Here is a 15167-nt window from a genome sequence, read left to right as displayed (position 1 = left end):
TTCATCTCGCACCCTCCATAAACGAGCTCACCCAAAACTCTGCTGCCTGTATTCCAACTTGCATAAAGTCCTGTTCATCAGTTACCCATGTGCTTGTAAACCTGCATCAGCTCCTGGTCCACCTGGTCCTCGATTTTAAAATTCTCAGCTTTGTTTTTAATAACTCTCTAGGTTTCGCCCCTCCCTATCTCCATAACCTCTTCCAGCCCTACAACTTTCCGAGATCTCTGTCTTCATCAAATTCTGGCCTCTGGTGCACTTTTTATTGTAATTGTGCTGCCATTGGCTGCCGTGCCTTCAGGTGCTGAGACCCTAAATTCTGGAATTCTCCCCCCCTCCATCTCTCCTTTACGATGCTCCTTAAAATCTACCCCTTTTGGTCATCATCCTAATACGTAGTTTAGTGTTGGTTTAGTTTGCAGTCCTTTGAAATGTCTTGGAGATATTTTTCTGCATGAAAGGTACCATATAAAGGGACAGCGAGAGGAAAGTGCTTGGGATCAGTGGAGGCTGCACTTAACGTGGTGTGAACAAAATGAAACAACCCCACCATCAACCAATGAGTGAGATTTTTATTTATAACCAATCACCTCTGAGCTGGTAGTTTTCCACACAAGAGACTCAGTTTTCCTGTGACAGTTCTGGAGTCCCTGGACCATTGTCCTGGTCTCAGATATCAATCTCCTCACCCAACCAGCCAGTCCTGGTCTGCTCCCACATTCTAGACAGATGGGGATCAGGTCAGGTCTTCAATTAAATTTGAATCTTTTTAAATGATAGAGGTGGAAGGTCCGATTGTGGTTGCCATGGGTATCAGTTTCCCCTCCCTACAGTATCAGTTGGTGTAGCGATTCCTATAAACCTTGCTTTATATTAAAGAAAAATTCATCAAAGGTGCGGAGATCGGACTGGATCTCGAATTTGGTGAAAATGAGGCTCTGAATATATTTCTGTTTAAATATTGCCCCCAGCACTGTGCAGGTCCGAGGGAGACCGTCACATCAAATGTCCTCATCTTCGTACAGAAGAATTCCATTAAAGATGGTAAGGGGTTCGTCGGAGTGGGCCAGTTTGCCTGTAACCAGGTCGATACAGACTGTGTCTCCTTGGCTGAGTGGTAAGATGATGTTGAAGATTCCCAGGGATCCTGACACAGGTTGAGCCCCTGCCACCGGCCTGTTCTCCAGCCCCTCGGGTTGGAAACCCCCCGAGTCCATCCTCGCCAGCCCGGTGTTGGACTTTGCAAGAACTGCTTCAATCCGCTGGTTGCGATGTCCTGTCAGAATGGCACTAATGAAGTATCGGCCATTGTATGGGACTGTAAAGATACCTGGAAACAATGGGAGAAAAATGCTGGAAATGTTACACCAGATAGAGACTTGTGCTCCAGAACGTGCCGCGCCCCTAACCAAGCTGTTCCAGTACAGCGACAACACTGGCATCTACCCAGCAATGTGGAAAATTGTGCAGTATAGGAATTTGGCAGTGTTAAAGGGTATTTAAATGCAAGGAGTATAGTAAATAAAGCCGATGAGTTGAGGGCACAGATAGACACAGAGTAACATGATAATGTTGCCATAATGGAAACTTGGCTTAAAGAGGGGCAAGAAAGGCAACTCAACATCCTTGGATATAGAGTTTTCAGGTACGATAGAGAGGGAGATAAAAAAAAGGAGGGAGTGTAGCATTATTAGTTAAGGAATCGCTAACAGCTGTGAAGAGGGATGATATGCTAAATGAATCATCAAATGAGGCCATATGGATAGAGCTCAGAAATAAAAAAGGGGCAGCCACACTACTAGGGGTGTACTGTAGACCCCCTAATAGCGGGAGATAGAAGAACAAATATGTAGGCAAATTTCTGAGTGCAAAAACATTAGGGCAATAATAGTTGGGGATTTCAACTACCCCATCAACAGGGATACAGTGTGAAAGGCACAGAGGGGACAAAACTCTCGAGGGCGGTGATTGCCTGGAACTTGTTGCTGGGGGAGGTGGTGGAAGCAGGTATCATAGAGACATTTAAGAGGCATCTTGACAAATACATGAATAGGATGGGAATAGAGGGATACGGACCCCGGAAGTGCAGAAGGTTTTAGTTTAGGCAGGCAAGATCGGCGCAGGTTTGGAGGGCCGAATGGCCTGTTCCTGTGCTGTTCTTTGTTCTTTGCATTCAAGAGAACTTTTTTAGCCAGCATGTAACACGCCCAACCAGAGGGGGCGCGATTCTAGATTTAGTCTTCGGAAATGAAGCTGGGCAAGTGGTGGAAGTAACAGTGGGTGATCATTTTGGAGATAGTGACCATGATACAGTAAGTTTTAGCATAAACATGGGAAAGAAAAAAGATAAAACAGGAGTTCCAAATTGGGGGAAAGCAAATTTTAAGAAACTGAGAGGTGACCTGGCGAATGTGGACTGGATACAGCTACTTGAAGGAAAATTAGTGGTAAACCAGTGGGAGTAATTCAAAAGCAAGATACTACGGGCACAGTGGTGGCATGTCCCCACAAAGGTAAAGGGTGATACTGCCAAATCTAGAGCCCATGGTTATCTAGAGGCTTACAGGGGAAGATAAAGCAGAAAAAGAAAGCTTATGATGATCACAAAATCTTAATACTTTAGAAAGTGCAGGGGTGAAGTAAAAAAGGAAATCAGAAAAGCAAAGAAAGGACATGAAAAATTATTGGCAGAAAAATCAAGGAAAACCCAAAGATGTTTTATCAGTACTTTAAGAGCAAGATAATAACTAAGGAAAGGGTAGGGCCTATCAGAGATGTACAAGGGAACTTGAACTGCATTCAAGAGAACTTACGTATCACAAAGGAGAAGGTTGATGTAGACATTGTAGTTAAAGAGGAGGAGTGTGAAATATTAGATACGATAAGCATAATGAGAGAGGAAGTACTAGAGGGTCTGACATCCTTGAAAGTGAATAAATTGCCTGGGCCGGATGGATTGCATCGCAGGTTGTTAAAGGAAGCCAGGGAGGAAATAGCGGATGCGCTGAGGATCATCTTCAAATCCTCACTGGATACAGGCGAGGTACCAGACGATTGGAGGTCTGCGAACGTTGTACCATTATTTAAAAAGGGTGTGAGGGATAGGCCAAATAATTATAGGCCAGTCAGTCTGTCCTCGGTGGTGGGTAAATTGTTAGCATCTATGCTGAGGGACAGGATAAACTGTCACTTAGAAAGGCACGGATTAATCAGGGATTGTCAGCATGGACTTGTTAAGGGAAGGTCATGTCTTACTAACTTAATTGAGTTTTGTGAGGAAGTAACAAGAAGGATTGATGAGGGTAGTGCAGTGGATGTGGTCTACATGGATTTTATTAAGGCATTCGACAAGGTCCCACATGGTCAGTAAAATGGAATACAGGGGAATGAGGCAGGTTGGATCAAGAATTGGCTCAGGGACAGGAAACAAAGGGCAGTAATCGACGGATATTTTTGTGAATGGAAGGCTGTTTCCAGTGCTGTTCCAGAAGGCTCAGTGTTGGGTTCCTTGCTGTTTGTGGTATATATTAATGACTTGGACTTAAATGTAGGAAGCATGATCGGAAAATTTGCTGATGACACAAAAATTGGCCGTGTAGTTGATAGCGAAGTGGATAGCTGTAGACTCCAGAAAGATATCGATAGTGGAAAAGTGGCAAATGGAATTCAATCCAGATAAGTGTGAGGTAATGCATTTGGGGAGGGAAAACAAAGCGGCGGACTACACAATAAACTATTGAGAGGGATAGAAGAAGTGAGATACCTTGGAGTGCATGTCCACAGGTCCCTGAAGGCGGTAAGACAGGTGGATAGAGTGGTGAAGAAGGCAGATGGAATGTTTTTCTTTATTGGCTGAGGTATAGAATTCAAAAGCAGGGATGTAATGCTGAAACTGTATAAACTGCTGTTTAGGCCATAGTTGGAGTATTGCTACAGTTCTGGTCACCACATTACAGAAAGGACATAATTGCTGTGGAGAGAATACAGAGGAGATTTACAAGAATGTTGTCAGCTACGAGGAAAGATTGTACAGGCTAGGGTTGTTTTCCAAGAACAAAGGAGGCTGAGAGGTGACTTAATAGAGGTGTACAAAATTATGAGGGGCCTAGATAGAGTAGAGAGGTCAATTACCAGGGGGGAAAGAGTTAAGGTGATTGGTAGAAGGATTAGAGGGGACATGAGGAAAACATTTTCACCCAGAGGGTGGTGGGTGTCTGGAATTCACTGCCAGGAATGGTGGTAGAGGCAGAAACCCTCAATTCTTTTAAAAGATACCTGGACATGCACCTGAAGTGCTGTAACCTGCAAGGCTATGGACCAAGTGCTGGAAGGTGGGATTAGATTGGGCGGCTAGTTTTTGAGCCAGCACAAACATGACAGGCTGAATGGCCTCCTGCTGTGCCGTAATTTTTTTATGGTTCCAACTCGGCCAATTGCTGCCCATCAGTCTACTCTCAATCATCAGCAACGTGATGGAAGGTGTTGTCAACATTGCTATCACGTGGCACTTGCTTAGTAATAACCTGCTCCCTGATGCTCAGTTTGGGTTCCGCCAGGGTCACTCAGCTCCTGACCTCATTCCAGCTTTGGTTCAAACATAGACAAAAGAGCTGAACTCAAGAGGTGAGGTGAGAGTGACTGCCCTGGACATCGAGGCAGCAGTTGACTGTGTATAGCATCAAAGAGCCCCAGCAGAACTGGAGTCATTAGGAATCAGGGGGAAAACTCTCTGCTGGTTGGAGTCATACCTAGCACAAAGGAAGATGGTTGTGGTTGTTGGAGGTCAATCATCTGAGCTCCAGGACATCACTGCAGGAGTTCCTCAGGGTAGTGTCCTAGGCCCAACCATCTTCAGTTGCTTCATCAAGGACCTTCCCTCCATCATTAGGTAAGAAGTGGGAATGCTCACTGATGATTGCACAATGTTCAGCACCATTCACATCTCCTCAGGTACTGAAGCAGTCCGTGTAGAAATGCAGCAAGACCTGGACAATATCCAGGCTTGGGCTGATAAGTGGCAAGTAACATTTGCGCCACACTAGTGCCAGGCAATGACCATCTCCAACAAGAGAAAATCTCACCATCTCCCCTTGACATTCAATGGCATTACCATCGCTGAATCCCACACTATCAACATTATAGGGGTTACCATTGACCAGAAACTGAAATGGACCAGCCAAATAAATATCATGGCTACAAGAGCAAGTCAGAGGCTAGGAATCCTGCGGCATCTCCTGATTCCCAAAGCCTATCTACCATCTACAAGGCACATGTCAGGAGTATGATGGAATATTCTCCACTGCCTGGATGGGTGCAGCTTCAACAACACTCCAGAAGCTCGATACCAACCAGGACAAAGCAGCCCGCTTGATTGGGCTCCACAAACATCCACAAACATTCATTCCCCCCACCACCGACGCACAGTGGCAGCAGTGTGTACCATCTACAAGATGCACTGCAGCAACACACCAAGGCTCCTTAGACAGCACCTTCCAAACCCGCAACCTCTACCACCTCGAAGGACAAAGGCAGCAGATGCATGGGAACACCACCACATGCAAGTTCCCCTCCAAGTCACACACCATCCTGACTTGGAACTAGATCGCTGTTCCTTCACTGTCACTGGGTCAAAATCCTGGAACTCCCTCCCTAACAGCACTGTGGGTGTACCTACCCCACATGGACTGCAGTGGTTCAAGAAGGCAGCTCACCACCATCTTCTCAAAGGCAATTAGGGATGGGCAATAAATGCTGTCCTAGCCAGCGACGCCCACATCCCATGAACAAATAAAAAAAAAGGCCGGAATGTTAGGCAGTGGTCGAGGTGCAGGACCTCACCTGTGCTCGGATTGTAATGGCTTCCTTCATTCACCAGCACCTTATCAAACAGGATGGTCCCAGGACTCAGTTGAGGACTGGTGAGGGCTGCAGAGAATGAAACCCGTTCAACAAAGGCACTTTCACCTGCGGGACCTGAGAAAGAATCAGAACACATCAGGAATCAAAATACACTGATTAAAACCCAGTCCCCCGCAACCACCCCCCTCTCCCCCCCCACCTCCAAGGGAGAGGGGGAGCAACACTGGGAACAATATTGGATCAAAGGGAGCAACACAGTGATGCTGGATCAGAGAGAGTGACACTGGATCAGATGCAGTGGCACTGGGAATGACACTAGATCAGAGGTAGACATTGGGTAACATATTACAAGAGAGGAACACCAAGGTGCACAGAGAATTGCGAAAGGCAGATAGCACTGGAGTAAGAAAAAACAAAGTATTAGATGGGGTCAGAGTGAGAGTGTTAGACAGTACTAGAGAAGGGAGTAGTTCCATATTAGATGGGAGTGAATTGAGAAGGACTACGAGGAATGCAAAGACAGGATTACAATGCATGTGTGTAAACAGGTTGGTGAGCTACAAGCACAAATAGCAGTATGGGAATATTATGTAGTAGCAATAATGGGAACGTGGCTTAAAAATGACAAGGACTGGGTGCTTAATATACAAGGAAGGATGTGATTGCAGTGGAGGGGGTGCAGAGGCGATTCACCAGGATGTTGCCTGGGATGGAACATTTAAGCTATGAAGAGAGGTTCGATAGGCTTGGGTTGTTTTCGCTGGAGCAGAGAAAACTGAGGGGTGACCTGATCGAGGTGTACAAGATGATGAGGGGCATGGACAGGGTGGATAGGGAGCAGCTGTTCCCCTTAGTTGAAGGGTCAGTTACGAGGGGTCACAAGTGTAAGGTGAGGGGCGGGAGGTTTAAGGGGGATTTGAGGAAGAACTTTTTTACCCAGAGGGTGGTGACGGTCTGGAATGTCCTGCCTGGGAAGGTGGTAGAGGCAGGTTGCCTCACATCCTTTAAAAAGTACCTGGATGAGCACTTGGCACGTCATAACATTCAAGGCTATGGGCCAAGTGCTGGCAAATGGGATTAGGTAGACAGGTCAGGTGCCTTTAATGCATCGGTGCAGACTTGAAGGGCCTCTTCTGCGCTGTATTATTCTGTGATCCTGTGAAATAAAGTGTTCAGAAAAGAGAGAAGGAAAAAAGGGAGGCGGGGTGGCAGTACTGATTAGGGAAGACATTGTAGTGTTAGAAAGGGAGGATGTCCTTGATGGTGCAAGGACAGAATCCATTTCGTTATAGTTGAGCAAAGAGGGTATGATCATGTTATTAGGGGTATTCTATAGGCTTCCTAATAGTGAGAGAGAGAGATAGAGGAGCAAATCTGCAGGGAAATATAGTGGTGAAACTGGAGGACTTTAATTACCCAAAAATTGATTGGGATAATTTTAGAGTAAAGGGTAAGGAAGGGGAGGAGTTTCTAAAATGTGTTCAGAAGAACTTCCTTGATTCATATGTTCTCAATCCAACTAGAAAGAGACATTTCTGGATCTGATGCTGGGAATGAGGTAGAGCAAATGTCTGTCAGGGAGCACTTGGGTAAGAGTGATCATTGTATCATAATGTTTAGACTAGTAATGCAGAAAAGCAAGGAATTAAATAAGGTGGAATGTCTAGATTGGAAGAGGGTTAATTTCAGTGCAATGAGAAGGGGTCTAACCTAGATAGAATGAAACCAAAGGCTGACAGGACAAGCTTTATCTGAACAATGGGTCATCTTTGAGGAAGAGATGCTTCAGGTACAGCCGAGGAACATTCCAACAAGGGCAAAAGGCAGGGGAACCAAAAACAGGGCTCCTTGGATGACGAGGGAGACCGAGATTATGATGAAACTAAAAAAGTGGGTGTATGATGCATGTCAGGTGAAATCTTCAAGGCAGAACCAGACCAAATACAATACATTGAGAGGGGAGATAAAGAGGAAAATAAGGCTGGCAAAGAGAGAATATGAGAATAGAATGGCAGACAACATAAAAGGGAACTCAAAGATCTACCGGCATGTAAATAGCAAGCGAGTAGTAAGAGGTGCAGTGGGGCCTATTAGGGACAAAAAGGGTAATATATGCTTAGATGCGCAGGTCAGGACAAATATACTTAATGAGTACTTTGTATCAGTGTTCACTAAGGAAGTGGGATCTCACAAAATATCGATAGAAGCGGAGAGAGTAGAGGCAATGGATAGGGTAAAAATTGAAAGGATGGAGGTATTTTAGTACCTGGCTAAAGAACTGGGGATGAAGGTAGTCGAAGGGCTTGCCATAATCGTCCAATCTTCCCTGGATACTGGGAGGTGCCAGAGGATTGAAGAATGGCAAATGTGACACCCTTATTCAAGAAAGGGAGTCATTTGCTGACAACACCAAACTTGGAGGTGCGGCAGTGAGGATGATATGAACCACCTGCAACAGGACATAGGCTAGCAGAATGGGCAGAGAGGTGGCAGATGGAATTTAATACTGACAAGCGTGAGGCGATACATTTTGGCAGAAGGGATAGGGTGAGGCAATATAGACTTAATGGCACAGTTCTAAAGAGTGTGCAGGAACAGAGGGACCTGCGGATCTTTGAAGGTGGCAGGACATATTGAGGGTGGTTAGTAAAGCATATGGGATCTCGGGCTTCATAAATAGAGACATTGAGCACAAAAGCAGGGAAGTCATGCTGAAATGAGAACAGAAAGTGATGGAAAAACTGAGCAGGTCAGACATCATCTACACAATATCTCTCAGATGCTGCCAGACCTGCTGTGTATTTCCGGCACGTTCTGTTCTTATTTCAGAGTTCCAGCATCCGCAGAATTTTGCTCTTATAGAAGTTATGCTGAACGTTTACAAAACTCTGCAAAACTGGAGTATTGTATCCAGTTCTGGTCATCACACTTTAGGAAGAATGTGAGGGTTCTTGAGTGGGTGCAGAGGAGATTTACCAGAATGGGTCCAGGGGGTGGGGATTTTAATTATAAGGTTAGGTTGGAAAACCTGGGTCTGTTCTCCTTAGAACAAAGGAGATTGAGGGGAGATTTAATAGATGGGTACAAGATTATGTCAGGCTTAGAATAATTAACAAATGGTACAAGTACTAGGGGTCACAGATTGAAAGTTTTGGGCAAAAGATGCAAGGGGAATATGTGGGAGCACATTTTTACACAGCGGGTGGTAATGACCTGGAACTCGCTACCCACAAGGGTGGTGGAAGCAGAGACAATCAATGACTTCAAGAGGAAGTTGGATGGTCACCTGAGAGAAATAGACTTGCAGAGCTAAGGGGATTGAGTCGGGGAATGGGACTGACTGCTAGCTCCATGGAGAGCTGGCATGGACTCGATGGGCTGAATGGCCTCCTTCTGTGTCATAAATGACTCTATGACTGTGATTTTGGAGCTAAGAGAGTGACGCTGGATTAGAGAGCGAGCAACACTGGAAAGTCAAAGCGTGGAGTCTGATAGGATCGGACTGAGTATCACAATTAAGAGTGTTGGTCCCATTCTGTTCCTGCAGGTCAGTGACAGTGGCAGAATTAAATAGTTAATGTTAAAATTTCACTCACCTTGTAATCCCATGGGGCCAGCAAGACCTGGAAAACAATTCAAGAAAAAAACATGAAGGATCAATTTCCAAACATCATGCTGCTTGGTCACTCAGTCTTTCCATATTTGCTACTTTATTTTAGTTCAATAAAAGGTCCTGCACCACACACAGTACGGAGGTCCCTGAACCTCTCTTTTATACTAATTCTTGATAAAGTTTGGTGGGAAGAATGAGGAGACAATACAAGCTCAATGGTGCAATCTTAAAGTGGGTACAAGAACAAAGAGACCCGTGAGTGTTTATGCACATATTTTTGAAAGCCAAAGGACAGATTATCAAAGCAGTTAATAAAACATATTAGATCCTGGGCATAGAGTGCAAATGCTAGGAAGTTATGCTAAACCTTTATAAAATACTTGTTCATTCCCAGCTGGAGAGGTTTACTGGAATGATTCTAGGGATGAGAGCTTAAAGTTATGTGGATAGATGGCAGAAGATGGCTATTTCAATAACTCAGAGGGAACAGATTTAAGGAATTGGTAAAAGAACCGGAGGCAACATGAGGAAACTTTTTTTTTCACAACAGGTGATTAGGATTTGGAATGCTCTGTCCGATTCCCACACAGTGGCGCAGTGGTTAGCACCGCAGCCTCACAGCTCCAGTGACCCGGGTTCAATTCTGGGTACTGCGTGTGTGGAGTTTGCAAGTTCTCCCTGTGACCGCGTGGGTTTTCTCCAGGTGCTCCGGTTTCGTCCCACAAGCCAAAAGACTTGCAGGTTGGTAGGTAAATTGGCCATTATAAATTACCCCTAGTATAGGTAGGTGGTAGGGAAATATAGAGACAGGTGGGGATGTGGTGGGAATGTGGGGTTAGTGTAGGATCGGTATATATGGGTGGTTGATGGTCGGCACAGACTCGAAGGGCCTGTTTCAGTGCCGTATCTCTAAACTAAACTAAACATTTCAGTTTTGCTAGGACTCCTTGATGCCATACTGGGTCAAGAACATAGAACATAGAACAGTACAGCACAGTACAGGCCCTTCGGCCCACGATGTTGTGACGACCCTTTAACCTACTCTAAGATCAAACTACTTACATACCCTTCATTCTACTATCATCCATGTACCTATCCAAGAGTCGCTTAAATGTCCCTAATGTATCTGCTTCTACTACCACCGCTGGCAGGGCATTCCACACACCCACCACTCTCTGTGGGTCAAATGCTGCCTTGGTGTCAAGGGCAGTCACTTTCACTTCACCTCTGGAATTGAGCTTGTTTGTCCATATTTGAACCAAGGCTGTAATGAGGTCAGGAGTCAATTGGCCCTGGCAGAACCCAAACTGAGCGTCAGTGAGCAGATTATTGCTGAGCAAGTGCTGTGTGATAGTACTGTTGACAACACCTTCCATCACTTTGCTGATGATTGGGAGTAGACTGATTGGGCGGTAATTGGCTACCATATCAGCCCCGGTGAGGCAGGATATATCCAGGAATGGAGATGCAGGAGTCTGGAAGGTTGGCACTGTGGGAGGAAGAGAAAACAATTGACCACAATGGGCATGTCCTACCTTGCAGTCCAGGGGGTCCAGGGGGCCCTTCAATTCCTAGGAAAGACAAGAATACAATGAAGAAGCTGATTTAGGTTCTTCTCACTGGAGGTCATCATTAAGGAGATAAATTAACCCACTATTCCAACAACCCCAAATACCCAGAAACCAACCTAACAATGCTTGACCCACTATCCCGTTAATACCCATTGCTAGGGTACCTTCCTGAGAAAGCTCAGCTATCTCCCCCTCCCACCTTCACACCGTCGCCCAGTCCTCCACCATCACCCTTCCCCATAGTCACCGTCAACCCCTCACCCCTCCCACCCTCCCCACTGTCACCTTTCCACACCCCCACCATCACCCCCTCCCTCCACCGTCACTCCATCCCCACTGTCACCATCACCCATTTTCCTCTTCCTCCTGGGCTTCAGAGCCTCTCCACCATTTAGAGGACTCAGCACTTGTCTAGAGGATGCAGTCACAACAACATTTAACACAGAAACAGGAGGAGGCCATTTAGGCCCTTGAGCCTATTCCACCATTCAATGAAATCATGCCTGATCTGTGACATAACTCCATATACTTGTTTTTGTCCCATATCCATTAATATCTTTGGCTAACAAAAAATTTTAAATTAACAATTGATCCAGCATCAATTGCCCTTTGTGGAAGAGCGTTCCAACCTTCTACCAATCTTTGTGTGTAGAAATATTTCCGAATTTCTCTCCTGATAGGTCTGGCTCTAACCTTTAGACAGCGCTCCCTAGTCCTAGACTCCTCAACCAGCAGAAATAGATTCACCCAATCTACCCTATATGTTGCTTTTAAAACCTTGAAAACTCCAATTAAATCATCCCTTAACCTTATAAATTCCAGGAAATACAACCCTAGTTTATGTAATCGCTCCTTGTAATTTAACCCTCGGGGTCCAGGTAATATTATGGTAAATCTACGCTGCACTCCCCCAAGGCCAATATATCCTTCCTGAGGCGTGGTGCGCAGCACTGCTCACAGAGGTGTGGTCTAACCGAGGATTTGTACAACTGAAGCATGACTTCTACCCATTTGTATCCTAGTCCTCAAGATATAAAGGCCAGCATTCCTTTAGCCTTATTGATTAAACTCGACACCACAGTCCACCACTGGGCTTGTTAGTCATTTCCTCCACCACTGACGCACAGTGGCTACAGTGTGTACCATTTACAATATGCACTGCAACAACTCAACAAGGTTTCTTCGACAGTGCCTCTCAAACCTGCAACTTCTACCACCTAGAAGGGCAAGGGCAGCAGTCGCATGCGAACACCACCATCTGCAAGTTCCCAAGTCACATACCATCCCAACTTGGAAATATATTGCTGTTTCTTCATCATCACTGGGTCAGATGCCTGGAACTCTCTATTGTGAGGACAGCTTCAACACACAGACTGTAGCGGTTCAAGGAGAAGGCACACCACCACCGTCTCAAGGGCAACAGTGAACACAATAATAGAGTAGTTGTGGAAAAGAACAAGGTTCAATCAAATATTAAAATATTCAAAAAGGAACGGGCTAAATTTGTTCAGTTGAAAAGCAATCTGGCCCAGGTTGAGAGAAATCATTTGCACAGCTATGGGGAAAGGGGAGTGGGACTAACTGAGATGCTGTTGCAGAGAGCTGGCATGGACATGATGGGCCAAATGGCCTCCTTCTCTGCTGTAAACAATCTATGATTCCATGATTCTGGGTGGACTGTAATCAAAAATTGACAGTTAAACTGGTAATTGAACAATGGGAAATTTTCAAAGAGGAAATAGTTCAGGCACAGATTGGATACAGTCCCAAAAGGGTAGCCAAAGGAAGGGGGATGACTGATTAGGGACCGAAAAGCAGATATTCTTTGAGGACAGGGCATATGGCTGAGGTACTAATTTAGTATTTTGAGTCATAGAAATTAACAGCATGGAAGGAGGCCATTTGGCCCATCATGTCTGTGCCAGTTGAACATTATGGGCGGCACAGTGGCGCAGTGGTTAGAACCGCAGCCTCACAGCTCCAGCGACCCGGGTTCAATTCTGGGTACTGCCTGTGTGGAGTTTGCATGTTCTCCCTGTGACCGCGTGGGTTTTCGCCGAGTGCTCCGGTTTCCTCCCACCACCAAAGACTTGCAGATTGATAGGTAAATTGGCCATTATAAATTGCCCCTAGTGTAGGTAGGTGGTAGGGGAATATAGGGACAGGTGGGGATGTGGTAGGAATATGGGATTAGTATAAATGGGTGGTTGATGGTCGGCACAGACTCGGTGGGCCGAAGGGCCTGTTTCAGTGCTGTATCTCTAAATAAATAAATAAACAGCCTAATCCCACTGTCCAGCTCTTGGTCCAAAGCCCCGTTGGTTACAGCACTTTAAGTGCATAGCCAAGCGTCTTTTAAATGTTATGAGGGTTTCTGCCTCTACCAACCTTTCAGGCAGTGAAGCTCCAGATCCCCACCACCCTCTGAGTGAAAAAAATACTCCTCAACTCCCCTGTAATCATTCAATCAATTAGATTGATGGCCGGGCCAGCAGCAGCAGCAGAATTGGACTCAACCACAATCTGTAGCCACATGGTCCGGCATATCCCCCACTCTACCATTACCATCAAGCCAGGAGATCAATCTTGGTTCAATGAAGTGCAGGAGGGTATGCCAGGAACAGCACCAGGCAGACCTCAAAATAAGGTGTCAACCTGGTGAAGCTGCAACTCAGGACTACTTACATGCCAAACTGCTTAAGCAGCATGCGATAGACAGAGCTAAGCGATCCCATAACCAACTGATCAGATCTAAGCTCTGCAGTCCTGCCACATCCAGCGGTGAATGGTGATGGACAATTAAACAACTAACTGGAGGAGGTGGCTCCACAAATATCCCCATCCTCAATGATGGGGGAGCCCAGCACATCAGTGCAAAAGATTTTTTTTTTTTAGAATATTACAGCGCAGTACAGGCCCTTCGGCCCTCGATGTTGCGCCGATCATCTGACCTACACTATTCCATTTACATCCATATGTCTATCCAATGACCACTTAAATGCCCTTAAAGTTGGCGAGTCTACTACTGTTGCAGGCAGGGCGTTCCACGCCCCTACTACTCTCTGCGTAAAGAAACTACCTCTGACATCTGTCCTATATCTTTCACCCCTCAACTTAAAGCTATGTCCCCTCGTGTTTGCCATCCTCATCCGAGGAAAAAGACTCTCACTATCCACCCTATCTAACCCTCGGATTATCTTGTATGTCTCTATTAAGTCACCTCTTCTCCTCCTTCTCTCTAACGAAAACAACCCCAAGTCCCTCAGCCTTTCCTCGTAAGACCTTCCTTCCATACCAGGCAACATCCTAGTAAATCTCCTCTGCACCCTTTCCAAAGTTTCCACATCCTTCCTATAATGCGGTGACCAGAACTGCACGCAATACTCAAGGTGCGGCCTCACCAGAGTTTTGTACAGCTGCATCATGACCTCGTGGCTCCGAAACTCGATCCCCCTACTAATAAAGGCTAACACACCATATGCCTTCTTAACAGCCCTATTAACCTGGGTAGCAACTTTCAGGAATTTATGTACCTGGATACCAAGATCTCTCTGCTCATCTACACTACCAAGAATCTTCCCATTAGCCCAGTACTCTGCATTGCTGTTACTCCTTCCAAAGTGAATCACCTCACACTTCTCCGCATTAAACTCCATTTGCCATCTCTCAGCCCAGCTCTGCAGCCTATCTATGTCCCTCTGTACCCTACAACACCCTTCGACACTATCCACAACTCCACCGACCTTAGTGTCATCCGCAAATTTACTAACCCACCCTTCTACACCCTCATCCAGGTCGTTTATAAAAATGACAAACAGCAGTGGCCCCAAAACAGAACCTTGCGGTACACCACTAGTAACTAAACTCCAGGATGAACATTTGCCATCAACCACCACCCTCTGTCTTCTTTCAGCTAGCCAATTTCTGATCCAAAGCTCTAAATCACCTTCAACCCCATACTTCCGTATTTTCTGCAATAGCCTACCGTGGGGAACCTTATCAAACGCCTTACTGAAATCCATATTCACCACATCCACGACTTTACCCTCATCCACCTGTTTGGTCACCTTCTCGAAAAACTCAATAAGGTTTGTGAGGCACGACCTACCTTTCACAAAACCGTG

The 15167-nt window shown here is 45.7% G+C and overlaps 1 protein-coding gene across 1 annotated transcript in view; it reads right to left on the bottom strand.

Annotated features, from left to right (window-relative positions):
- Nucleotides 1-554: 554 nt before the first annotated feature.
- LOC137364202 (EMILIN-1-A-like) overlaps nucleotides 555-15167 on the bottom strand; it is a 102583-nt gene continuing 87970 nt past the window's right edge. The window contains exons 5-8 of the mRNA XM_068027575.1: nucleotides 11008-11043; nucleotides 9456-9482; nucleotides 5839-5973; nucleotides 555-1330 (exon numbers count right to left, since the gene is read on the bottom strand). Of these exons, the coding sequence (XP_067883676.1) occupies nucleotides 1002-1330; nucleotides 5839-5973; nucleotides 9456-9482; nucleotides 11008-11043 (527 nt within the window). The 3' untranslated portion in view covers nucleotides 555-1001. The remainder of the gene's footprint in view (nucleotides 1331-5838; nucleotides 5974-9455; nucleotides 9483-11007; nucleotides 11044-15167) is intronic.

This window comes from Heterodontus francisci, unplaced genomic scaffold (assembly GCF_036365525.1).
Source record: "Heterodontus francisci isolate sHetFra1 unplaced genomic scaffold, sHetFra1.hap1 HAP1_SCAFFOLD_593, whole genome shotgun sequence".
Lineage (NCBI taxonomy): Eukaryota > Metazoa > Chordata > Chondrichthyes > Heterodontiformes > Heterodontidae > Heterodontus > Heterodontus francisci.
This window is presented reverse-complemented; position numbering and strand designations above follow the sequence as displayed.